Source organism: Dermacentor albipictus, chromosome 2 (assembly GCF_038994185.2).
Source record: "Dermacentor albipictus isolate Rhodes 1998 colony chromosome 2, USDA_Dalb.pri_finalv2, whole genome shotgun sequence".
Classification (NCBI taxonomy): Eukaryota; Metazoa; Arthropoda; class Arachnida; order Ixodida; family Ixodidae; genus Dermacentor; species Dermacentor albipictus.
In genome coordinates, this window is record NC_091822.1 from 55482774 (window position 1) to 55501915 (window position 19142).

The following is a 19142-nucleotide window of genomic DNA, read 5'->3' on the forward strand; positions in this document are numbered from 1 at the left end:
TTGGCACGAAACAAGTGCAGTGAGGTTTCTGGAATTATATTTTGACAATCCACATTGACTTAGTATTTGCCTCTGGTGTCCCTTCAAGTACCGCATGTTTGTCGGGGGCATGGAGGTGGCTATCTTAATCTTAATGAAAAAGTTGTAATCAGTTGTCTGAGTGTCATGTACAATGAGACCATTGTTTTCTATGCAAAAGTATAGAACTGCCTGGTGAGCCAGAACTGCCTTGTGCGAATTTTTACGAATCCACATTTGGTTAAGTACTAATAGAAAAGTATTGTAGCTATAGCTCTAAGAATATTTAGTGACAGACTACATGTCAGTTGCCTCAATTGCAACTGATTACCGCAGAGTATCACTGCTACAATATCAAAAGCAAGAACGAAGTGTTGCATATTAGAGATTTTTCTTTATTCTTATTTGAATTTATGTAGTGCGCGGTTGCAAAATTTTGCCAACCTGTTGCCATGAAAGTTTGAATTTCGAGCAAGTATCTCTTCCCTCAACAGCCCTAAATGTCCCACGAGAGGTGCTCAAGTTTGGCCAGATCAGTAAATGACCTTTATGATAAAATACTCTTCAAAAAAGCAGTCTGACTTTCCTAAAATAAGTTTATTGGCTTTACTAAAGCAATCTTAAAAAACAAGTTGGATTATTTTAGTTTTGGATTAGGAAAATGAGAAATGTGGCTGAATAAATGGTTCCACCATTGCGACACATGCGGTCTGTATGTGCTTGTAGCAGGTTCCTTTACGGCACGAAACGAAATCAAGGCTTTTGACCTGTAGTCTATTGCTAAGTATTCTTAGAGCAGCACCCACCATCCTTTGCTTTGGGAGCCAACCAAAATGTGAATTCGGAAAGATCTGCAACAACTACTTTAACTCATTAGGTGCTTATATTTTTTTGTGAAGCCAAATGTTTCTTGAAAACTAATTTTGTCCTCAGCACTTGGGCAGCAAAAACAAACGAAAGAAAGTCTTTTTTATCAGGATAACAATAGTCACTGGACATGTCCGGCTTTCTCTTAAATACCCACTACTCGCGTGTGGGTCTAAAGCGAAAATGTTTTTTTTTTGTAGTTGGTTCAGCGTTATTGACTCTAAAAGACTTTACACAATAGCATTCCTTTTTTTAACCTTAGGAAGAAGCCCCGCTGACCCCGTGTCTGGTGCAGGATGAAGGATTTGCACTGCACATCGACAAGCAACTAGAGTTTCAAGTCTCCTCGCTGCTTTCGGGAGTAGCCTGCCTCTTTGCATCCTTTTGGGTGTTTCATGTGGAATACCCACGAAAGGCGCACAACATGTTAACATTCATAGAACATGCATTTCTGAACTTAACGCACACAAAGCTGCGCGTCAAAGCTCTTCAACTAATCAATTTTTTCAGAGGCCATGCAGACTTCCTGGAAGAGCCATAGGCTACTAACCAGTGGCCACACTCAAGGCCTAAAAAACTTCTTTGCAGCCGATTCTTGTGTAGTTTCACAGCCCAAATGATGCTTTGGTTCAAAAGCTGGGCAATCTGATGTGTTAGGAAGCAGAAATGCCAACTTCGCAGCTGCAAAGTTATCTAGTGTGGTGTGCGCCGATGCATTTAGGATAACTGCACTTCTGTTCTTCGCTGCAACATAGCGGTCAGTGAGGCGCATGTACGCCTTCAAAAAGCTTTGCAGTCCATGCTTTTGTATTGCTGCAGTAGACAAGTCTAGACGGCAGTTGGGTGCTTTTGAAACATCTTGGCATGGCTGACTTCCCAATCACAAGAAATTATTCACTTCGTATGCAACTGAAATCCTGTCATTGGCATGCTTACCGGCAGTGCATGTCTCGTCATTGAATGCAGGCATTCTGTCTAGTAGCAGCTTGTCGTGTTAAAGATATTGTTGGGTGCGCAGTCCATCAAGATGTGCCTCAGCTGACCATTTCGCCATGTTTCTGCATCCTCTGTATTGCCAATGGCATCTTCTCCTGAAGTGGTCATGTTTATGCCGTGCCTCACTTTAAATTCACCAGCCAGCTGTTGCTGCATATGAAGTTGTGGTTCAGCTGCGAAGTGAAAACCGGGGCCTTCTCGGCAAGTAGGGGTTGCAAAAAGACAGTGGACGTTAAACTGCCTCAATACTGTAATACTTCAATCATAATGTGGCCGTCAAGCTTAAGTGTTAAGTTATTGCTTGTGTTTTGTAATATTGTTGCCTTCCACACAATGGTTTTCCTAGTTCTTTTTGAGCTGTTTGCCACAGTTTATTTTAAAAATATGTGCCGGCTTTTTTCTGCAATGTGCATTTGTTTAAGATACAGTGGCCAACGCATCAAAGTGACTAGTAGTGCACAGCTCATGTGTTTTATGTTGTAAAGGTGCTGAGCTTGATACACAAAAGCAACAGTAGCAGATATACTGTGAGCTAATTTTAACGTACTGGCTCCTATGTTATGCACCATTCGAATTTGATTCAGTATGAACCGGCTTCAAGAATGTTTGGGCAAATGGCCTAGTGAAACCTTTTTTTATATATGGCTTTAGGAGTATTAAAAAGTGCCTTTAATTTTTATTATTTATTTCGGTAGATAAATGTTATATTCAGTCACATTATAGGCAATTTATTTTTGCACACCAAAATGTTTGTAATGAGCACAGCTGTGCAAGAAAGCCCTCAGGAATGTTGGTCACCTGTGCTGTGTTTCAGCTTTCAGCTCAATAAGTGGGATGAGTTGACCTCTCAATATAGTGCTAAGGTTTTTCACTTTTATTTCTGTTGTACTAAGTCGCACAGACTACCACTGACTGGCATCAATGCAAGATTGTTAAAGGAGAGTACTGACACGAAAATTTGGTGTCCCGGCTTCTTAAGTAGCTGCTGACTCCATATTTATGGTGCGAAGCCTCAGTTCCATGAGAGTGCTACAAATTAATAATTACAACACCTTTGTACGGCTTGTCCAAAACACTCTTCTGGCAGAGAGGCCTCGGACTTTAAAAAGGTTATTTGTCGCTTCACCGAAAGTGAAGTTGGCAGTGTGTAGTAGTTGAATTGAATTGAAGTTAAGGGCATGAACTGATTGTGTCGCCGAAAGCTGCCAAACTGTCCCCTCTGATTGTTCACTTCTCTTGGAAATACAGGGAGACACTCCCTACCCTCTTGTCCCGTGGAGTGTTAAGTGGACTGGGCTTTAATCACCACGACCGTGGTGTGCATACATGTTGGCAGTATCCGGTGCCATGAAATTGCAATTGGTTTTATTGCTACATGCATAACCTTTTACACCTCTGAAGCAGCACTGCTCTTGACATGCATTTTGAGTCTTAATAAAAAGTAATTTAATTAATTATTGCATACTTGGGGAATTGAGATGCCATAATTTATTTCTTCGGTTGAGGTCTATCAAGTGAAGTAATAAATGGGAGAAAAATTGTCAATACTTTCAATTTGACAAGGCTTAAATTTGGCTGTTTCACAAATCTAGTCATATGCTAAAGTGCTGGGCATGGTCCGGTGAAAAGGGATTGTTTAATAAGCAGGTTGAAGCTTCGTATGTTGATATATTTTAAGTGTGTGATAAGTTCCTTAAATTTGTGCCTTTTCATTCTTTGCTGGCCACTGGCACCATTGTACAGTGCCTGGATTTCTTTGTTTTAGCCTTTGTGCAAGCTTTCTAGTCACTAGATCGAAGTATATATTTGTGGTAAATGCTGAATATGTGATAAGTTCAGGTTTCTTATGTTTGTGCCATAGGTTTGTCATTATTATTATTTTATTGTGCAAGACCGTCTCCTGGCCACTGAAATTTTTTTACATTACCTGTAGCTTAAAAAATACTGTTCTGAACATGTGCAAACTGTCTAGTCACCATTTGTACTCATTGTTGGAAGGAACTGCAGGACTGCAATATATAAAATGTGATATTTCTAATAAAATATTTTGTGAGTGCTTGCTTTGCATGTAATGTTTCATAGTGCACAAGAGGAACTCCAAGAGGTTTCTACCCTGGCGTCTGAACAGCCCGAAACAAAGCCCTCCAAAGCTTTTAACCACTTTTAAGTGCTCAAAAAGCAGTCTCGTGGGAATGCAAGCCAATGGCTTGCACTTTCGGGACTGCATTTTGAGCTTCCAGCAGTGAGTAAAAGCTTTGGAGGGGTTTATTTCGGATGTAAAAATTGCTCCCATTTACTGCCCCAGAAACGGGGGGGGGGGTAGGGGGGAGTAAACTACAATGCCTTTATTTCCACCTATTTACTCTTAAATTAACACCAAAAAACACCTTTATTCCACCGCAAATGCTCCCAAATGGAAATAATAAAACTCCCATTGTACCTCTTCGAATTTCTGCAAGCGGGAGTAAAATGGTACTGATGATTGCTCCTGATGTACCCTGCAAACACTCTCATCTAAATGGGAGTATTATTGCACTCCCTTCATTGACAGTAGAAACATGTACAAAAGGGAATGCGCTAGAGGACAAGCCAAAAATGCCCATCTGGGTGTTTTTCTGTTTACAGTGTGAGTGGACATCTTCACTGAAGCATTTGCGAAAAATATAACGAGCATGAGAATGTCAAATTCTGAGGTAGCACGTGCCGAAACCACGGTCTGATTAGGCACGCGGTTGTGGACGACTCCGGAATATTAATTACCCCCTGGGATTCTTTAACGTGGACCACAATCTAAGACTGCGAGCGTTTTTGCATTTCGCCGCCACCGAAATGCCACCGCGGCGGCCGGGGTCCAATCAGGGATCTCGAGCTCCGCAATTTAATCCCATAGTCACTGAACCACCGCGGCAGGTAGCAAATCCTTATGCCCGTTTCGCTTGGTCAGTCGGCAGTCTGATATTGAATGCGCAGGACGCTGTGATGATGTAAGCCTGCGGATGTATCACACATACTCGCGCTGAACAACTCTAAGCCCTTGTGAAACTTCATTTTCCTGAGCTGCGGTAACCGTGCATCCGGAAATCGCGTTCCAGTGTCACTGCACACATCGCCGTAGCTGCGAATTTGGTGTGAGTTTATTAAGTTTAATTTGATGAAAACAACCAAAAAGAGCCGTGGAATCGTTTTTGCAAATATTCTATGTTTGAATGCATTATTTGGCCAATCAAAAAATAAGCATGCACATGACTGTGCACAATACCCGCACAGAGCGCAGCTAATCGTTTGACAAGCTAAACACCGAAGAAATGTACTTTCTCGCCAGGCAGATCGGACTTTCTTTGCACGCCACGACGCAGCAAAAACGCAAACTGTATAGTGGTTGCTACTGCAGTGCCACTGCGTACATCTTTACATGCTCCCAGCATCAACGCAATACGTGGCGCTCTGCGGTGCTTGAACAAAAACTTTCATTAGTACACTAAATCCATGACTACTGCACCCGACCTAAACTTCGTATATTGAGCGTCAGCCCTTTCCCGTTCCAAGTTAAGCGTTTTGCATCTTGACTGGTGGCGGATTGGGCTAGTAGGTTTGCCATACTGCACAATTAGCTCAGTGCGAAACAAGATGGAATTACTTTTAATCCACAGCTTCCACATTACGCGCGTGTCATTGTCAATATGTGGTGCAACGCGAAATAAGGCGGAATTACGTTCATTGCGATAACACTTATATGGACACTCCAATTAAATGTTTTCCGTCGGTGTCGGCGTCACCGTGAAGTTCCACATATATTTAGGCATACGTATGCTATATGCCACGCCCAGCTGTACTACATGCGGTATATGCGAGATATATTATACCGTTCTGTCACTAAAGTTGCTCATACCAGATGATACATTCCTGACAAAATTATTCCTCAGAATTTTCAGAAAGGCAGCCTACAAACAAATGTCACGAAACAAAACACCGACAGCGAATGTCTTTCATCCTTTTACTTTTCCTTACATGTTGTGTTGCGCTGCGCCACTTATTGCAGACCTGACGGAGGCGTAATTTGGAGAATGTGGATTCAGTCACCACCTGCAGCATGCTATTTTTTTTCATACACATTCAGTTCCCTTTACCTTACTAACGTGAATAACGTTTTAGGTGGGCAGCACCCACTCGTCACCAATAAATGCCGATCGGGAAGACGCTGCATTCAAACATCATCCCGAGGCACTAGGTGCCACGATGAAAGAACGCAAGAAACTGGCACCTGACGCACGTGCCAAACGTTTCAATTAGTGGCTTTGACACGCGTGAAGTATGGGTGCAATCGTGGCCTAGTGCTTAGAGCATTGCGTTAGCTGCTGTGCCCGGCGACCAAAGTTCGATCCCAATATCGCTTCACATCTGTTTGGACGTCTACGCCATCCTACATTGCTAACACATAGTTAAGCATCTTGCTCAGGCGTTCCGTTCGACCACTCGCCTGAGGTTAGTAGAAGGTTGTCCTCCCATGACTGGTCTGCATGGACTGCAATATCGCATGGATAAGGTTTCATTCATCCGTTAATTCCGACAACTCTTATTTTATAATCAATTCGGCATGGTGTACACTATCAAATGCTTTGGATAGAACAAGACCAATGCCGTCAATTGTTTCGTATCATTTATTGACTGCGAAATCAACAACTGTTTCAAGGAGTTGTGCGACTGTCAAGAGACGCTGTTGGAATCCATGTTGATTGGGGAACAATGAGTGTTCTCAACGCAGGTGTAAATTCATCTGGATATTACGTGTTCGAACATATTGCAGCATACATACGTTAACGATATCGGCCAATGGGTACGATCTTAGCTATATGCCAGTTACGAGGGTCTGTACTTTGGGAAAGTGATGCGTGAAGTAAAATTTTATAAATACAGCGCTACAAATTCTGTATATTTTCGCAGAAAAGCAATCCGTATACCGTCTGGTCCCAACAATTTTTTTTACGTCTATGTTCAGCAGAAGCGCTAAAATTCCTTTATAACTAACTTCTACACCTGGCATTTTCTCTGAGTGCGAGTCGAACGGAACATGTGCACTACTGGCGGGACAGATACACAGATTCTGTTGTTCTGTCGCTGATGAGAACTTCTGGGGCACCGTGCCGTAGCAACGTAATTCGGACAAATAATTTAGTGCCTTCGGCTGCATTACCTTCGGGCAGGGCTGTAGTTTCGGCGTAGGGAGTAAGGTAATCGATTGCCACGGCGGTCAACTTATTACATGGCGCCGACGTTACAAAAGACCCCTGTACATCCATCCAAATCTGCCATCAAGTTCGGCAAGGAGGTGTATTATTCAGTAGGAGTACCGCAGGCCTTTGCTATGGCATCTTGCTTTGTTGACAGTCTTGGCATGTCTTCTCGTAAAGAGCGACGTCGGCGGTCAGATACGGCTAGTACTGTGTCTCTTGTACCCTCGCGGCACATATGTAACAACATGAGACGCCCTGCTGCCGAATCGTCATGTTCGGCTTGCAGAACGTATGGCCGCAGTGTAGAGCGCACAGTGAGAAGGTAGTTTGTACGTATGATTAAAAATTCTTCACGACGATATTGTTTTGCAGCGAAAACGAGGGTAGTCCACGTTGAAATATATTAGTCTAACTCTCTAAGTGCTAGTGAAGGCTTCGTAACTCCGTGTCTGCTCGTGGCGGTTCGGTTTCAAAAACCTAAATTATGGGTTTTTAGGTGCCAAAACCACGAACTGATTATGAGGCATGCCGTCGTGAGAGACTCCGGAAATTGGGCCACCCTGGGTTCTTTAACGTGCACCGAAACCTAAGTCTACGCGTCTTTTCGCATTTCGCCCCCATCGAAATGTGGCTGCCGTGGCTGTGATTCGATCCCGCGACCTCGTGCTTAGCATTCCAGCACCATAGCCACCACGCGGTTCGGTGAAGTCGTCTGAGCTATTGTCGTCGTCCTGTTCTTGCGGCGCCGGTCAAATAGGGGCGAGAGACTAGCAGTGGGCATCAGAATGCATTCGTCCAAACTTGTAGACCGCGGTGATGTCTAACTCTTGTGGCATGGGCCTCCACCGTGTAAGGAAACCTCAAGGGACCTGAATGAATGAATGTGTGGTTTTTAGTGGCGCAAGGGCCAGGTATGGCCAAAAAGTGTCATGCAAGTGTTAAGTGATTTCGCAGTGGAGTGATGGGTTCTATGAAGTTGATGTGACGTGGCTGTAAAGGGGCCTAAAATATAGTCGCTGTAAAGTGCTTAAAATGTACGTGTAATAAAATTATGGCGATGACAAATGACGTGTACTATGAGCATTAAGGTGCATTTCAAGATACTGATACGGTATTAAAAATTCCATCAGTTTCTAAAATTCACTAGAGCACCATGGCCTCGTTAGAGCCCTTGAGACACAAGGGCCTGGAATCATGTGCTATATAAAACAACTGTCACAGCGGCATCCTCTGGAAAGAGGATGCGCTACGAATTTATTGAGCTCATAACATGCAGGACAACCTCATTTAAGTTATTGAGGACTACTTTGGTGTTGAAAATTGGTTCTTTACCAAGAAACATAGCTGGGTGAAGAGGTACGCAATAACGATATGCAAGAGGAAAATGTTTCTTTCTTTCAGATTCGGCTTTGCTGCACTCCAAGAGGACGTGGAGGACGGTCAGCTTCTCACCACATCGACCACAGCTTGGCGGTTCATTTCTAGTAAGCAGAAACTTGTGAGTACCAAATGTGTGCCCTATTCTGAGGCAGCAGAATAGGACATCTGTTCGCTGCGATTTTGTTGCGGAGGGCCAAAAACCTAATTGCAGCTTTATAACGTGCAGTTTATTGTTTATTTTTGCGTTACACATGCGTTGCCAATGTTGCCTTCGGGGTCGATGGTCCCTTCTCCTCGGTTGACGGAGCAGCGGTAGCTGCAACCGCCGCGAGGTCAGATGGCATAAATGCCGACTCACTGTTTGTGGGTCGGACAGCCGCTGGATGCCTTTGTGTCGCTGCCCCCAGACGCGTCACATCGGCTAAGCTTTTCGTGGGCAGGTATGAAACCCACCTGCGTGCCTCCTTAAATGATATATTCTATTTTACTTTAATTGTTATAATTTCTTTTTCTTTCATCCAGGATGCGCACGACCGCGAGTACGCGGCATGATCCCCGTCACAGTTTACACAGTGGAGAGCGTTCTCACAAGTTTCAGTGGTGTGGTCTTGGGCACTGAATTTCGCACAAGTTTGGCGGCCTCGGCAGCTCTGCGAGCTGTGGCCGAAGCGCTGGCATTTGAAATAACGGAGCGGATTTGGCACGTACGGCCTAACACGGAGCTTGATGTACCCGGCCTCGATTGATTTGGGCAAGACACTTGAACCAAAGGTAATAATTAGGTGCTTCGTCTGAATCTATTTCCCATCCCGCCGCATCTTAATTCTTTGACATTGATCACATTTTGCTCACTGAAGCCCTCCAGGATTTTTGCCTCAGTCAGCTCAAGCAAATCATCATCCGAAACAACACCGCGGGTGGTGTTCATTGTACGGTGCGGGGTTACTGTTATGTCCCCAAATGACACTAGTTTCGGTAGTTTTTCATATTGTTTCAAATCGCGTAGCTCCAAGAGGAGGTCACCGCTTGCCATCCTCGACACCTTCTAACTTGGCCAAAAACATCAGTCAAGGACTTTGACACAAGGAATGGTCAAATGGTTCGCACTGCTTTGTTTGGCTTTTCAGAGTGAATAACATGGAAGCGGGGAAAATTCTCGATTTGGTGTCCGAAAAACTGAAATAAATCTTCGGTGCGCCCTCGTTTCTGAGGGCGATCAGGAAGTTGGGGGAAAGAAGTTCCCATGAAAATACAAAAAAAAAAATCGGCAACAGCGCTGCCCGCCCACCACGAAGCCCAGCGTGGGGACGCGGCAGAGCTTGCATGCAAGTCTGCACGACGCCATTCCTACGCTATCACTATAACCAAATATGGTGTACCCAAGGTAGGATAGCCACACAAGGTTAACCTTGCCGCCAAGAAGAACGAAGTTAATAGAAGAGAGAAGGAGACAGGAAAGGTGGAAAGTAAGGGAAAGACGAAGGTTGTAGGAAGAGAGAGACAGGAAAAGGCGACTGCGATTTCCTCCAGATGGTTCAGTCTGGAGATGCCGTCTAAGTGATGCCGAGGCCGAAGAGGCGTGTTGCCTGCGCCGGGGGGCCTTAAAGGTCCAAACACCCTGCATCGGCTCAACCCCTAGGATCGGCGCAACCCCTCAACCCCTCAACCCCACGCACGGCTACACGCGGGAGGGTCCAACTCTCGTGCACTCTGGTACGTGGTGTCGCAACACACCAAACGCCTGCTGACGCAGACGCCCCTGCGGGGCTCAAGGGACCTAAGTTTGCCAACCAACACAATGCGTCATGGTCGCTTACGACACCGAAAGACCTGCCTAAATACGGGAAATGCACTCTTTTTTTGTCGTAAAATAATTGCCTTGTGTTTTCGATAGCGATTGGCTAGAGTAACCTATGACCCTTTCAAGTCCGTCTTTTCTACGCTACTTTCGCTGGTGTGAGTTTCCGTATCTGTGTCGTCGTCAAAGTGTGCAAGCACCGGTAGAGACTGCAAGCGTTCGTGGACTGCAGAACTCATAAGTGAGCACACGCCCGTCGCGCAACTTTATATTCCTTCGCTCCTGCTCTGCCGGGATTCTTGTGGACGCCCCGTGGCATCTGAGTAAATGCGGGCGCTGCAGCTACCCACCGCTAGAACGCAAGCGTGAAATGGCTGCGATGCAGACACCATTGAGAATTCAAGGGGAGATTACGCTCTCATATGTATGTGCTCTGCAGGTGCAGATGAGTGATGTGTATCTCCAAGGTAGGCTGATTTCAGGTGACCTATAGACACTCTCTTCTGTTCTTCGGTTAACGAGCGCTAAGTACTAAAGTGTCGCGATGTGCATGAAAATCTGTTTTCTACTATGCAGAAAAGTGCCTTTCCTGCGCCTTTGTTTTAGCGTCGACAGCGGCATTTAGGCGTAGAGCGGAAAGCACTCTTGCATTAAGATGTAATTAACAGCAATTAATGCTTACGCACGTTTCTGAGAACACACTAATTTGAAAAAAATTTATTTCTTTTTTAATGTAAATGTTAAGTTGCCCGATTACGCGACGGCCACTTTGATGTGCAAAACCCTGAAAGTATCGACTTTTGGCAAGCTTCACAGCCCCATACTGACGCAAATATCATAGCCGACCCACCTGGCAGAGACAGGGCAACCTTTCGGGCTGCCTCGAGCTGCTTGTCAGCAACGACCACGATGGCCCCGCCGGCGGCCAGGGTGTTGCAGACTGCTTGGCCAATGCCGCTTGCACCTCCAGTTACCAAGGCCACACGTCCGTAGAAACAAGCGCCCGCTGAAGCCATCGTGATCTACCAACTTTTCCGCTAAACTTCGATACGTGTAACACACAGCTGGCTTTAGAATAGCTGAAATCGCAAAGCACGACCTCGAATCTGAAACACCGCTGGGAAACTCCTGCCCATAAGCAGTGGATTGAAACTGATCTGCAGGGAGTGTCTACGTGTGTAGTTCGAAGGGAGGGGTGTGGAAAGAGAGGGCTAATAAAATAGGCTCAGAGCTCTCCGTGGATTTCCGAATGCGCCAGCAATAGCGGAGCACTGGGGTCTGAACAGCTGTTCAGATCCGAGCTGTTCAGATAAAGTACACTAGGCCACAGCTGTTAGTGGAGTGTACTGGCCGCATACATAGGTTAACGGAGTGTGGTATTTAATGTCCCTCGGACCTGATATCACCAAATAACGCCATGACAGTAAATTATGTGTTGTGTATGAATTCTGAATGAAATGGCGAATATTGGGTGCTAATGGTCGAAGGGACATTGTTGTAAGAAGGCTAAATATCTGTCACTGTAGGTGGCATAAAATGTGTAGCTATGAAAATAATGTCAATGATTGATGTGGCTATGACAAACAGAATTTCATTAAGAATAAGTCATGCAATAAGCCAACGCTTCATAGCCACCTGATTTCCAGGATATTGCACCCGGCTAAAATTTTTAAACCACTTTAATGTAAAAAGTGGTTTAAAAGAACAGACGAGCGCGCTGCTTGGTATGACATTATTTACACAGTAGCGTAGAAACACATGGACTGCAAAAACCGTGACACGCCCTCCACCTACAATGAGGTTACTAAACACTTTGTTGGGTCCCAAATTGTGTACTTTGCTAATGTATACGTAAATTATGTTAAATAAACATTCAATCTTTCAGTCGTAGAACCTACTTCCTTCCTTATGCGTAGCTCAACAGAGCTCAAGCACTAGCGCTCTGTCTACTGCAAACGACTACGTATCCCAATCCCCGTCGCTCTTACATAAAATCTATCCGGGTACTTACACCGATGGTACTTGCCGGGATTGCGGAGAAACAGCCACGTTAGAACACATGCTCGGGGGTGTGCCCGGTCAAGCACTATCATCGATAACAGCTCCGTCAAATGGGAGGCGGTTCTCCGCAGCCCTTTTCTGGCTGACCAACTCTGCGCTGTCCAGCAGGCCCACGATGGGGCCGAGAGGCTTGGTCTTCCGGTTCCCACGTGGGTGTGGCCGCTTGCTGATGACTCACTATCTGCAGGACCTCGATAATGTTTTGCCATACCATACCACAGAAGTGGCAAGTTTGGGAGTGGGTAGGAGAGACATATTTGATGGGAAACACAACCTTCCTTGTACCGCTACCTATGCAACTGCTGTATAGCGTAATAATATGCAACTCCAATGCATAGTGCGTACGCATCGACGCTACGCGGCGTGCATCTAACATTGCGTGACTAGTGGCACCATACGACGCTAGTGATAATGATTATGATTGGGATGATTTATTGGCATCGCCTTTGAAAGGTGGCTACCAATGATCTACCTGTTCCGCGTAACGATGGCAGCCTATCGCAATCAGCAGGCGCTTGCCCACTGAGACAATCAGCAGAGTTCCTTGAAATAACTCTTGGAGCTGCTGGTGCCGTGGCGCGTGGGAGCGAAATCACGCGGCACTTTCTGATCTTGCTCGTAATGGTTAAAGAGCGGAAAAATAATTACTACTGACATAGCACGATGAAAAGTCCTAATTCAATTATTTAGCTACACAACAATAATGTTGCCTTCGAAAGTTACGCCAACCCGCCGTGGTTGCTCAGTGGCTATGGTGTTGGGCTGCTGAGCACGAGGTCGCGGGATCAAATCCTGGCCACGGCGGCCGCACTTCGGTAGGGGCGAAATGCGAAAACACCCGTGTACTTAGATTTAGGTACACGTTAAAGAACCCCAGGTGGTCGAAATTTCCGGAGTCCTCCACTACGGCGTGCCTCATAATCAGAAAGTCGTTTTCGCAGGTTGAACCCCATAATTTAATTCTTTAATTAAATTTACGCCATAGATTCACATATTAAAGGCGTTAATTATTTGTATATGATTCGGCCGACAACTACCAGGCAATAAAATTACCTTGATGGGCTATGAGTACCGATCATCAAATGCCATAGGTCTCATAATTGAATACTGTACCAGCTTTACTAAGGAACTTGTCTGAAATAAGCTAGGAAACCCTGTGCGATGGAATAGTTCGTTCCTGAAATTTATTCGACCATGTCCGACACAGCTTGAATGATTGATGGACAGTTGGTTTTCAAATTTTTATTAAAAATAATGTAGCCATCGCAAGCCGTAAAGTAGGAAAATGCTTCTTTGTGGCACCAAACAATCTTCATATGTATTGTTTTATTACGTCGTTTGAGTAAAGTCTAAAGAAATGTGAAGCTGGATTAGTGCGAAGTATACGAAGGCGGACCCAGAAATAACCGGAATCGTACTCCTACGCATCGTGTACTTTGTTACGATTGGCCTGCAGGGGTACTGCTTTACAAACCTATCGCGGCCCGCTGCAGTAGTTGCAATCGTCCTGCGGCGGTGGCGATCTTCGGAGAACTGGCGACGCCACCTAGGTTAGCCGACCATGCACCTCCTTCAGAGAACCGGTGACGCCAGCAACGTCAACCGACCATGCACTTCCTTTGGAGAACTGGAGACCACAGCAGAGTTAATCAACCATGCGCCTCCTTCGTCCAATTGACGGCGCCTGCAAGTCAAGCCACGTTTGGCGTACCGTGTATTGTTACTTGGTTCGCGGTCGCCTTCATGGTCTGTTTGCACCAAGAGAGCTTCTCGGAAAAGGGTGTTTTGCGATGCGTTTCCTCGTGCCCCAGGATTCGTCACAGTCTGCTGACACTCGTGGCGGCTACCTGAGAAGTCAGCTCTGGAATTAAGAGATGCAGGCTCGGGTCAAGTGTGGCCACCAGGCTACAAGGACCCACTCAACTCAGTGAGTTCTGGGAATCAAAAATGCGTACGTGAGTGTGTGAACCCTCCCCCTCAAAGGCGGGTGGACTACGCCTCCAACGACTGTAGAAGTTCCGATTGGACGAAGGTTGGACAGAAGTTTTCCCTCACTTTCGGATCTAGTGAGGACAGAGTGTTTTTAAGCAGCTGTGTGCTCGACAAGCGGGGTGCTTGGAGCTCGTGTGCTATGTGCTTCGTCTTGCGTACTCCAATCGGGAGTCATGCTAGACTGTTGAAATGTATCTCATGTTTTATTGTAAATATCGTAACTAAATCCTGTACTCCTAGTTTCCAACGAAGAGCCAGGTCCTCCCTACAGCCCCGACCACAACTCCTACAACTTGCAGTACGAGGTTGCGCCGCTAGGCCGCTGTGGGAGGACCCGTACCGTGTAAGTATGCCAGTTGACGTCTGCCTACAACCACTCGTGTGGTTACTCTGGCATTTCTGTGTCTGTCTGTAGTCTACTCTTGACACGAAGAATAGGCAGGTTCTCACAAACAGCATGCAGCTTTGAAGTTTAGCTTTTTAGTCGGCAATAGTGGAGCTGGAACTGTTGTGATCAGTGGCATGGCCAGAAAACCTGTTGTGGTTGTGTGAAGAGCTCGTGGTAGACGCAGAGGAGGACATGACGGAAGCAGAAATTCGTAAAACCATTCTCCGAAGTGACAATGATTTGAAACTCATCGACCAACTAGGTAAACGAATTCTAAGCGAAAAACAGGGACAGGAAGCAATTAGGCAGGCACAGTAAGAAATGAGGCAAACACTGGAAGAAGGTAGGCAGCAACTGAAAACAATTTCGCAGGAAGAAGTCCTAAGAGAAGTAAGGAGGCAGCACGTTGCTGCACTGAACAAAGGATTCAAGGTTTACAGCAGTCAATCGAATGAAGTAAACAGCGGCTTCAGAAATCTGTAGGCTGCACGCAGCGAAAGTGGGAGGAAGTCGATAGCAGATTTTCGTCGAAAGCCGAGAGAAGGAGTAGCACATGCGCGATTAGCAGCACGTTCATAGGTGAACTCAAAGTGCTAGCAGCTAACGATGCCTTAGTGGTAACAGAGGCCGTTAAAGGCAGTAGTGAGAGCGACGAGGTGCTGTGCCAACAGAGCACTGAAGAGACAGCTAGACCAGCTGTGAATGAATTGGCACAGTAACCGCGCGTGTGCGTCGCAGGTAATGTTAACGAGGTTGTTAACGAAGTAAAGAGTACTGCTGACCTGACAGACGTGAGCACCCATGTTGAGTCACATCTGCGTGCCGAAGTGAAGTGCAAGCTAGACGATGCAGTTGAGAGCAGTGCGCATGATTGCGAGCTCCGTAGCTCAAGGGAAGACAACTGCATTGTTCAGGGATTGGTGCAACTGTCCGTCGGTCTAGGTAGCCAAGAGAGGGGTGATTTAGTTAAGTCATTCGGACTGTGCGGGTGAGACAGCGATCGAGACCGACCAGCTGTGTGCCACTGCACAACGTGAGTTGGGCAATGCGGTAGAGGGCAGTTCGCAGGAGTGCGAGTTGCATAGCTCGAGTAAAGACTGCTGCATTGTTCCAGAGTCAGTTGAGCTGTACGCCAGTCGAGGCAAAGAGAGAGTTGATTTAAATGAAAATCACTCAGACTGTGCGGGTAGGAGAGCCATTCGGGCGGACGAGATCTGTACCGGCCAGCTTAAGGCGTGAGAAGGTAGCATGAAAGGTAATTCAAAGATAACGCGCCATAGAAAGAAGCGGGGGAAAGATCGGAATGCGGTGAATATTGTAGCGCAGCCAAAGAGGGCAATAGGCGCAAAAAGCCAGGGCGCGAGGAAAAGAAAGGTGCGGTTGTCGTTGAAGATGTTGGCGCATCAAGCACTTTCCCGCCACCGGTCAAAAAAGACAGAGAAGCATGTTCTGCGCGAATGCGGACAAAGAGCACGGGGCAGTTATGTTCCTCGTCGTTCCGTCGTTGTTTTCGGAGTGCAGCATGTAGTGCGAAGGAGCGCAAAGTGGCAGGTCGAGCCGAGGTGGTAGTGCGTCGTGACGCGGTCAGTCCAGTTGATGATGAAAGCCTGGCGCCAGGACGCAAATTGGCCAGACACTACAACGTCTTGAAGGAGCTGATAGTGTGTCGGCACTTTTGTTGTTCCTGGATAGCCAGAATAGCCTTCGAACCGCGACCACCTGCAGTACGGCTCAAAAGTATTAAGCAGTCGTGAACGTTTGGAACGGGAGACCAAGACAGCTTCCGTAGAAATGAAACATCTTGTTTTATTTTGGGGAATATGAAAATTTTCGCGATATGAGACTATAATTTCTTTCAATATATAAGGTATGAGCTTTGTTTATGTTTCGGTTTGAGAAGCACTGAGATTTGAAATATGCGTTTTATGTAAAAATTTAGTTTCGCGAGGTTTTAATTAATGAGTGATAGGCTTTCTTTTTTTTGTAACATGAAGATCAAGGTTATCGGTGAGAGGCATGTGGTAACGCGCGTGAGTGTTAGTTAACCTTCTTTTTATAAGTGTTTTCGAATTTTCTAAGGTGAAGCTCCTAGGTTTTCAGTTAGTGCATAATTTGCACTGAGAAGTGTTCTTAGTTCCATTAGCGCATGCCCTGTGCGGACGAAAGGAAGCAAAAGGTTTATGACTGGGTCGCTCATGTGTGTTGAGGACTGCCGCGTTCTGACTTCTTTAGTAAGCGGGCACGGAACTAGTTATTAGAAGACGCATTTTTAAGAGCTCTGCGGAGTGCGTAAGTTACGCAAGTTTAATTGTTGTTTAAGTTACGTGTCCTGTATGGACTAGAGGAAGTTAGTAGGCATTATGAAACGTTTCCTTATGACACAAGTACGCGTTCTGAATAGGGACCGCAAAGCTAGCGCGATTGTGATTACGTACCTGTAGAGTTGACTAGACTGTTCAGCGGCACCACTACGTGCGATAAGTACGCCACTGCGATAGGGTAAGAACAGGCTGTTCGTGAAGTTAGGCTGCTTAAGGTATGTTCTGGTATTGGTGGTTGAGAGCCTTCGGTTTATTTCTGCGTAAACCTTTACTCTTTTGCAGCGCGACGGTGAGGTTTTGTTGAACTAAGGGGGAACGTGAACGCTTGCTTTGGCGGCACAAAATTTTGGGGCCATGATTTGGGGTTCCCAGTTTAGCGGCTTGCATTGCAATTTTGATAGGAAGCCTGGTGGGTTAACAACTGATTCCGGGCGTTTGCACGGTGAGCGGTATTGTGTCGCCGGGATGGACTCTTCTGTGCCGGTTGTTGTGAGATGGTTTAAGGCATTCCAAGGGCGCAAAGAACATTGCTCTAAGAACATTGCATACATTTCTTAAACGATTAAAACTCTCACTTATTAACAATGCGTAACACTGCGGATGCTTGCACATGCCCTCACTTTTCTTTTTTTTTATTTTCCTGTGCCGATGTTTTTGATGACGTAACAAAGAAAATTGTTAGAAAAATGTATCTCATTTGTGAAATGTTCCCTACTACTGTATTTTCTTGTTTTACTTATTCAGCTATTTAGGTTTTGTGTGATTTTGCAGTATAAAAAAAAAACAGCTGCCATAGAAGTGTTTTTTCCCTGATAACAATCGGTAGGGACCCTTTAACATATTTGTTGGGTCCCAAAAGTGTGTACTTTGCAATTGTATACATTCAATTTGTTAAATACACTTTCAAACTTTCAAACTTTCAGTTGCTGCGAAGAGCAAAGCCGTATTCTTGCTGCTCGCCAGCCATTCTCTTCCTGCCTAGCAGTTGTCAGCACTGGCCAATCGAGATTTTTCGGGCCATAGAGGAGCTGTAACGATCGGCCTGCAGGGGTACTGCTCTGCAAACCTATCGCGGCCCGATGCAGTAGTTCCGATTGTTCTGCGGTGGTGGCGATCTTCGGATAACTGTCAAAGCCAGCTAGGTTAACCGACCATGTGCATCCTTCAGAGAACCGGCGACGCCAACAACGTTAACCGACCATGCACATCCTTGGGAGAACTGGAGACCACAGCAAAGTTAATCAACCATGCGCCTCCTTCGTCGAATCCAGGGCGCCTGCAAGTCAAGCCACGTTTGGCGGACCATGTATTGTTTCTGGGTTCGCGGTCGCCTTCATGGTCTATTACCAGCAAGAGAGCTTCTCGGACAAGGGTGTTTTGCGATACGTTTCCTCGGGCCCCAGGATTCGTCACAGTCTGCTGACACTCGTGGCAGCTACGTGAGAAGTCAGCTCTGGAATTAATAGGTGCAGACTGGGGTCAAGCTTGGCAACCTGGCTACGAGGACCCGCTTAACTCGGTGGGTTCTTGGAATCCAAGTAAAACCCTTGCTTGGGCTAGTTCGGTTCATGCTTGAATCAGTACAGGCAAGGCGCAGAAGACCAGGACTCAAGAAGAAGAAGCAGAGAGGCGCCAATCCTGTCGTTTGCATTCTTCTTGACAGCTGGTCTGCTGCGCCTTGCCTTTACTAATTCAAGGGAATACAAAATACGTACGTAAGTGTGTAAGCCGTCCTCCTCAATGGCTGGTCGACTACGCTTCCAATGACTGTGGACGGTCCGATTGGACGAAGGTTGGACAGCAGTTTTCCCTCACCTAGGGATCTAAGGAGGCAGGGTGTTTTTAAGCAGCTGTGTGCTCGACAAGCGGGGTGCTTGGAGCTCGTGTGCTGTGTGCTTCGTCTTCCGTGCCCCATTTGAGAGTCATGCTAGACTGTTGAAATGTGATGAAGAAATTACGGCCACTGACCAAGTCAAGGTGAAAAAACACACAGAGACGTTTCGGGACCCGTACGGGTTCCTTGATCACACTAAAAGCGGGCAAAAGCCGCAAGTCGTTTTTATGGCAAAATGTGACGTAGGGAACGGGTG

At 46.0% G+C, this 19142-nt stretch overlaps 1 protein-coding gene across 1 annotated transcript in view; it reads right to left on the reverse strand.

Moving 5' to 3' along the window:
- The window catches only part of LOC135901863 ((3R)-3-hydroxyacyl-CoA dehydrogenase-like), an 88721-nt gene extending 77306 nt beyond the window's left edge, over window positions 1-11415 (reverse strand). The window contains exon 1 of the mRNA XM_065431696.1: window positions 11141-11415. Within this exon, the coding sequence (XP_065287768.1) occupies window positions 11141-11306 (166 nt within the window). The 5' untranslated portion in view covers window positions 11307-11415. The remainder of the gene's footprint in view (window positions 1-11140) is intronic.
- Between the last annotated feature and the right edge of the window lie 7727 nt (window positions 11416-19142).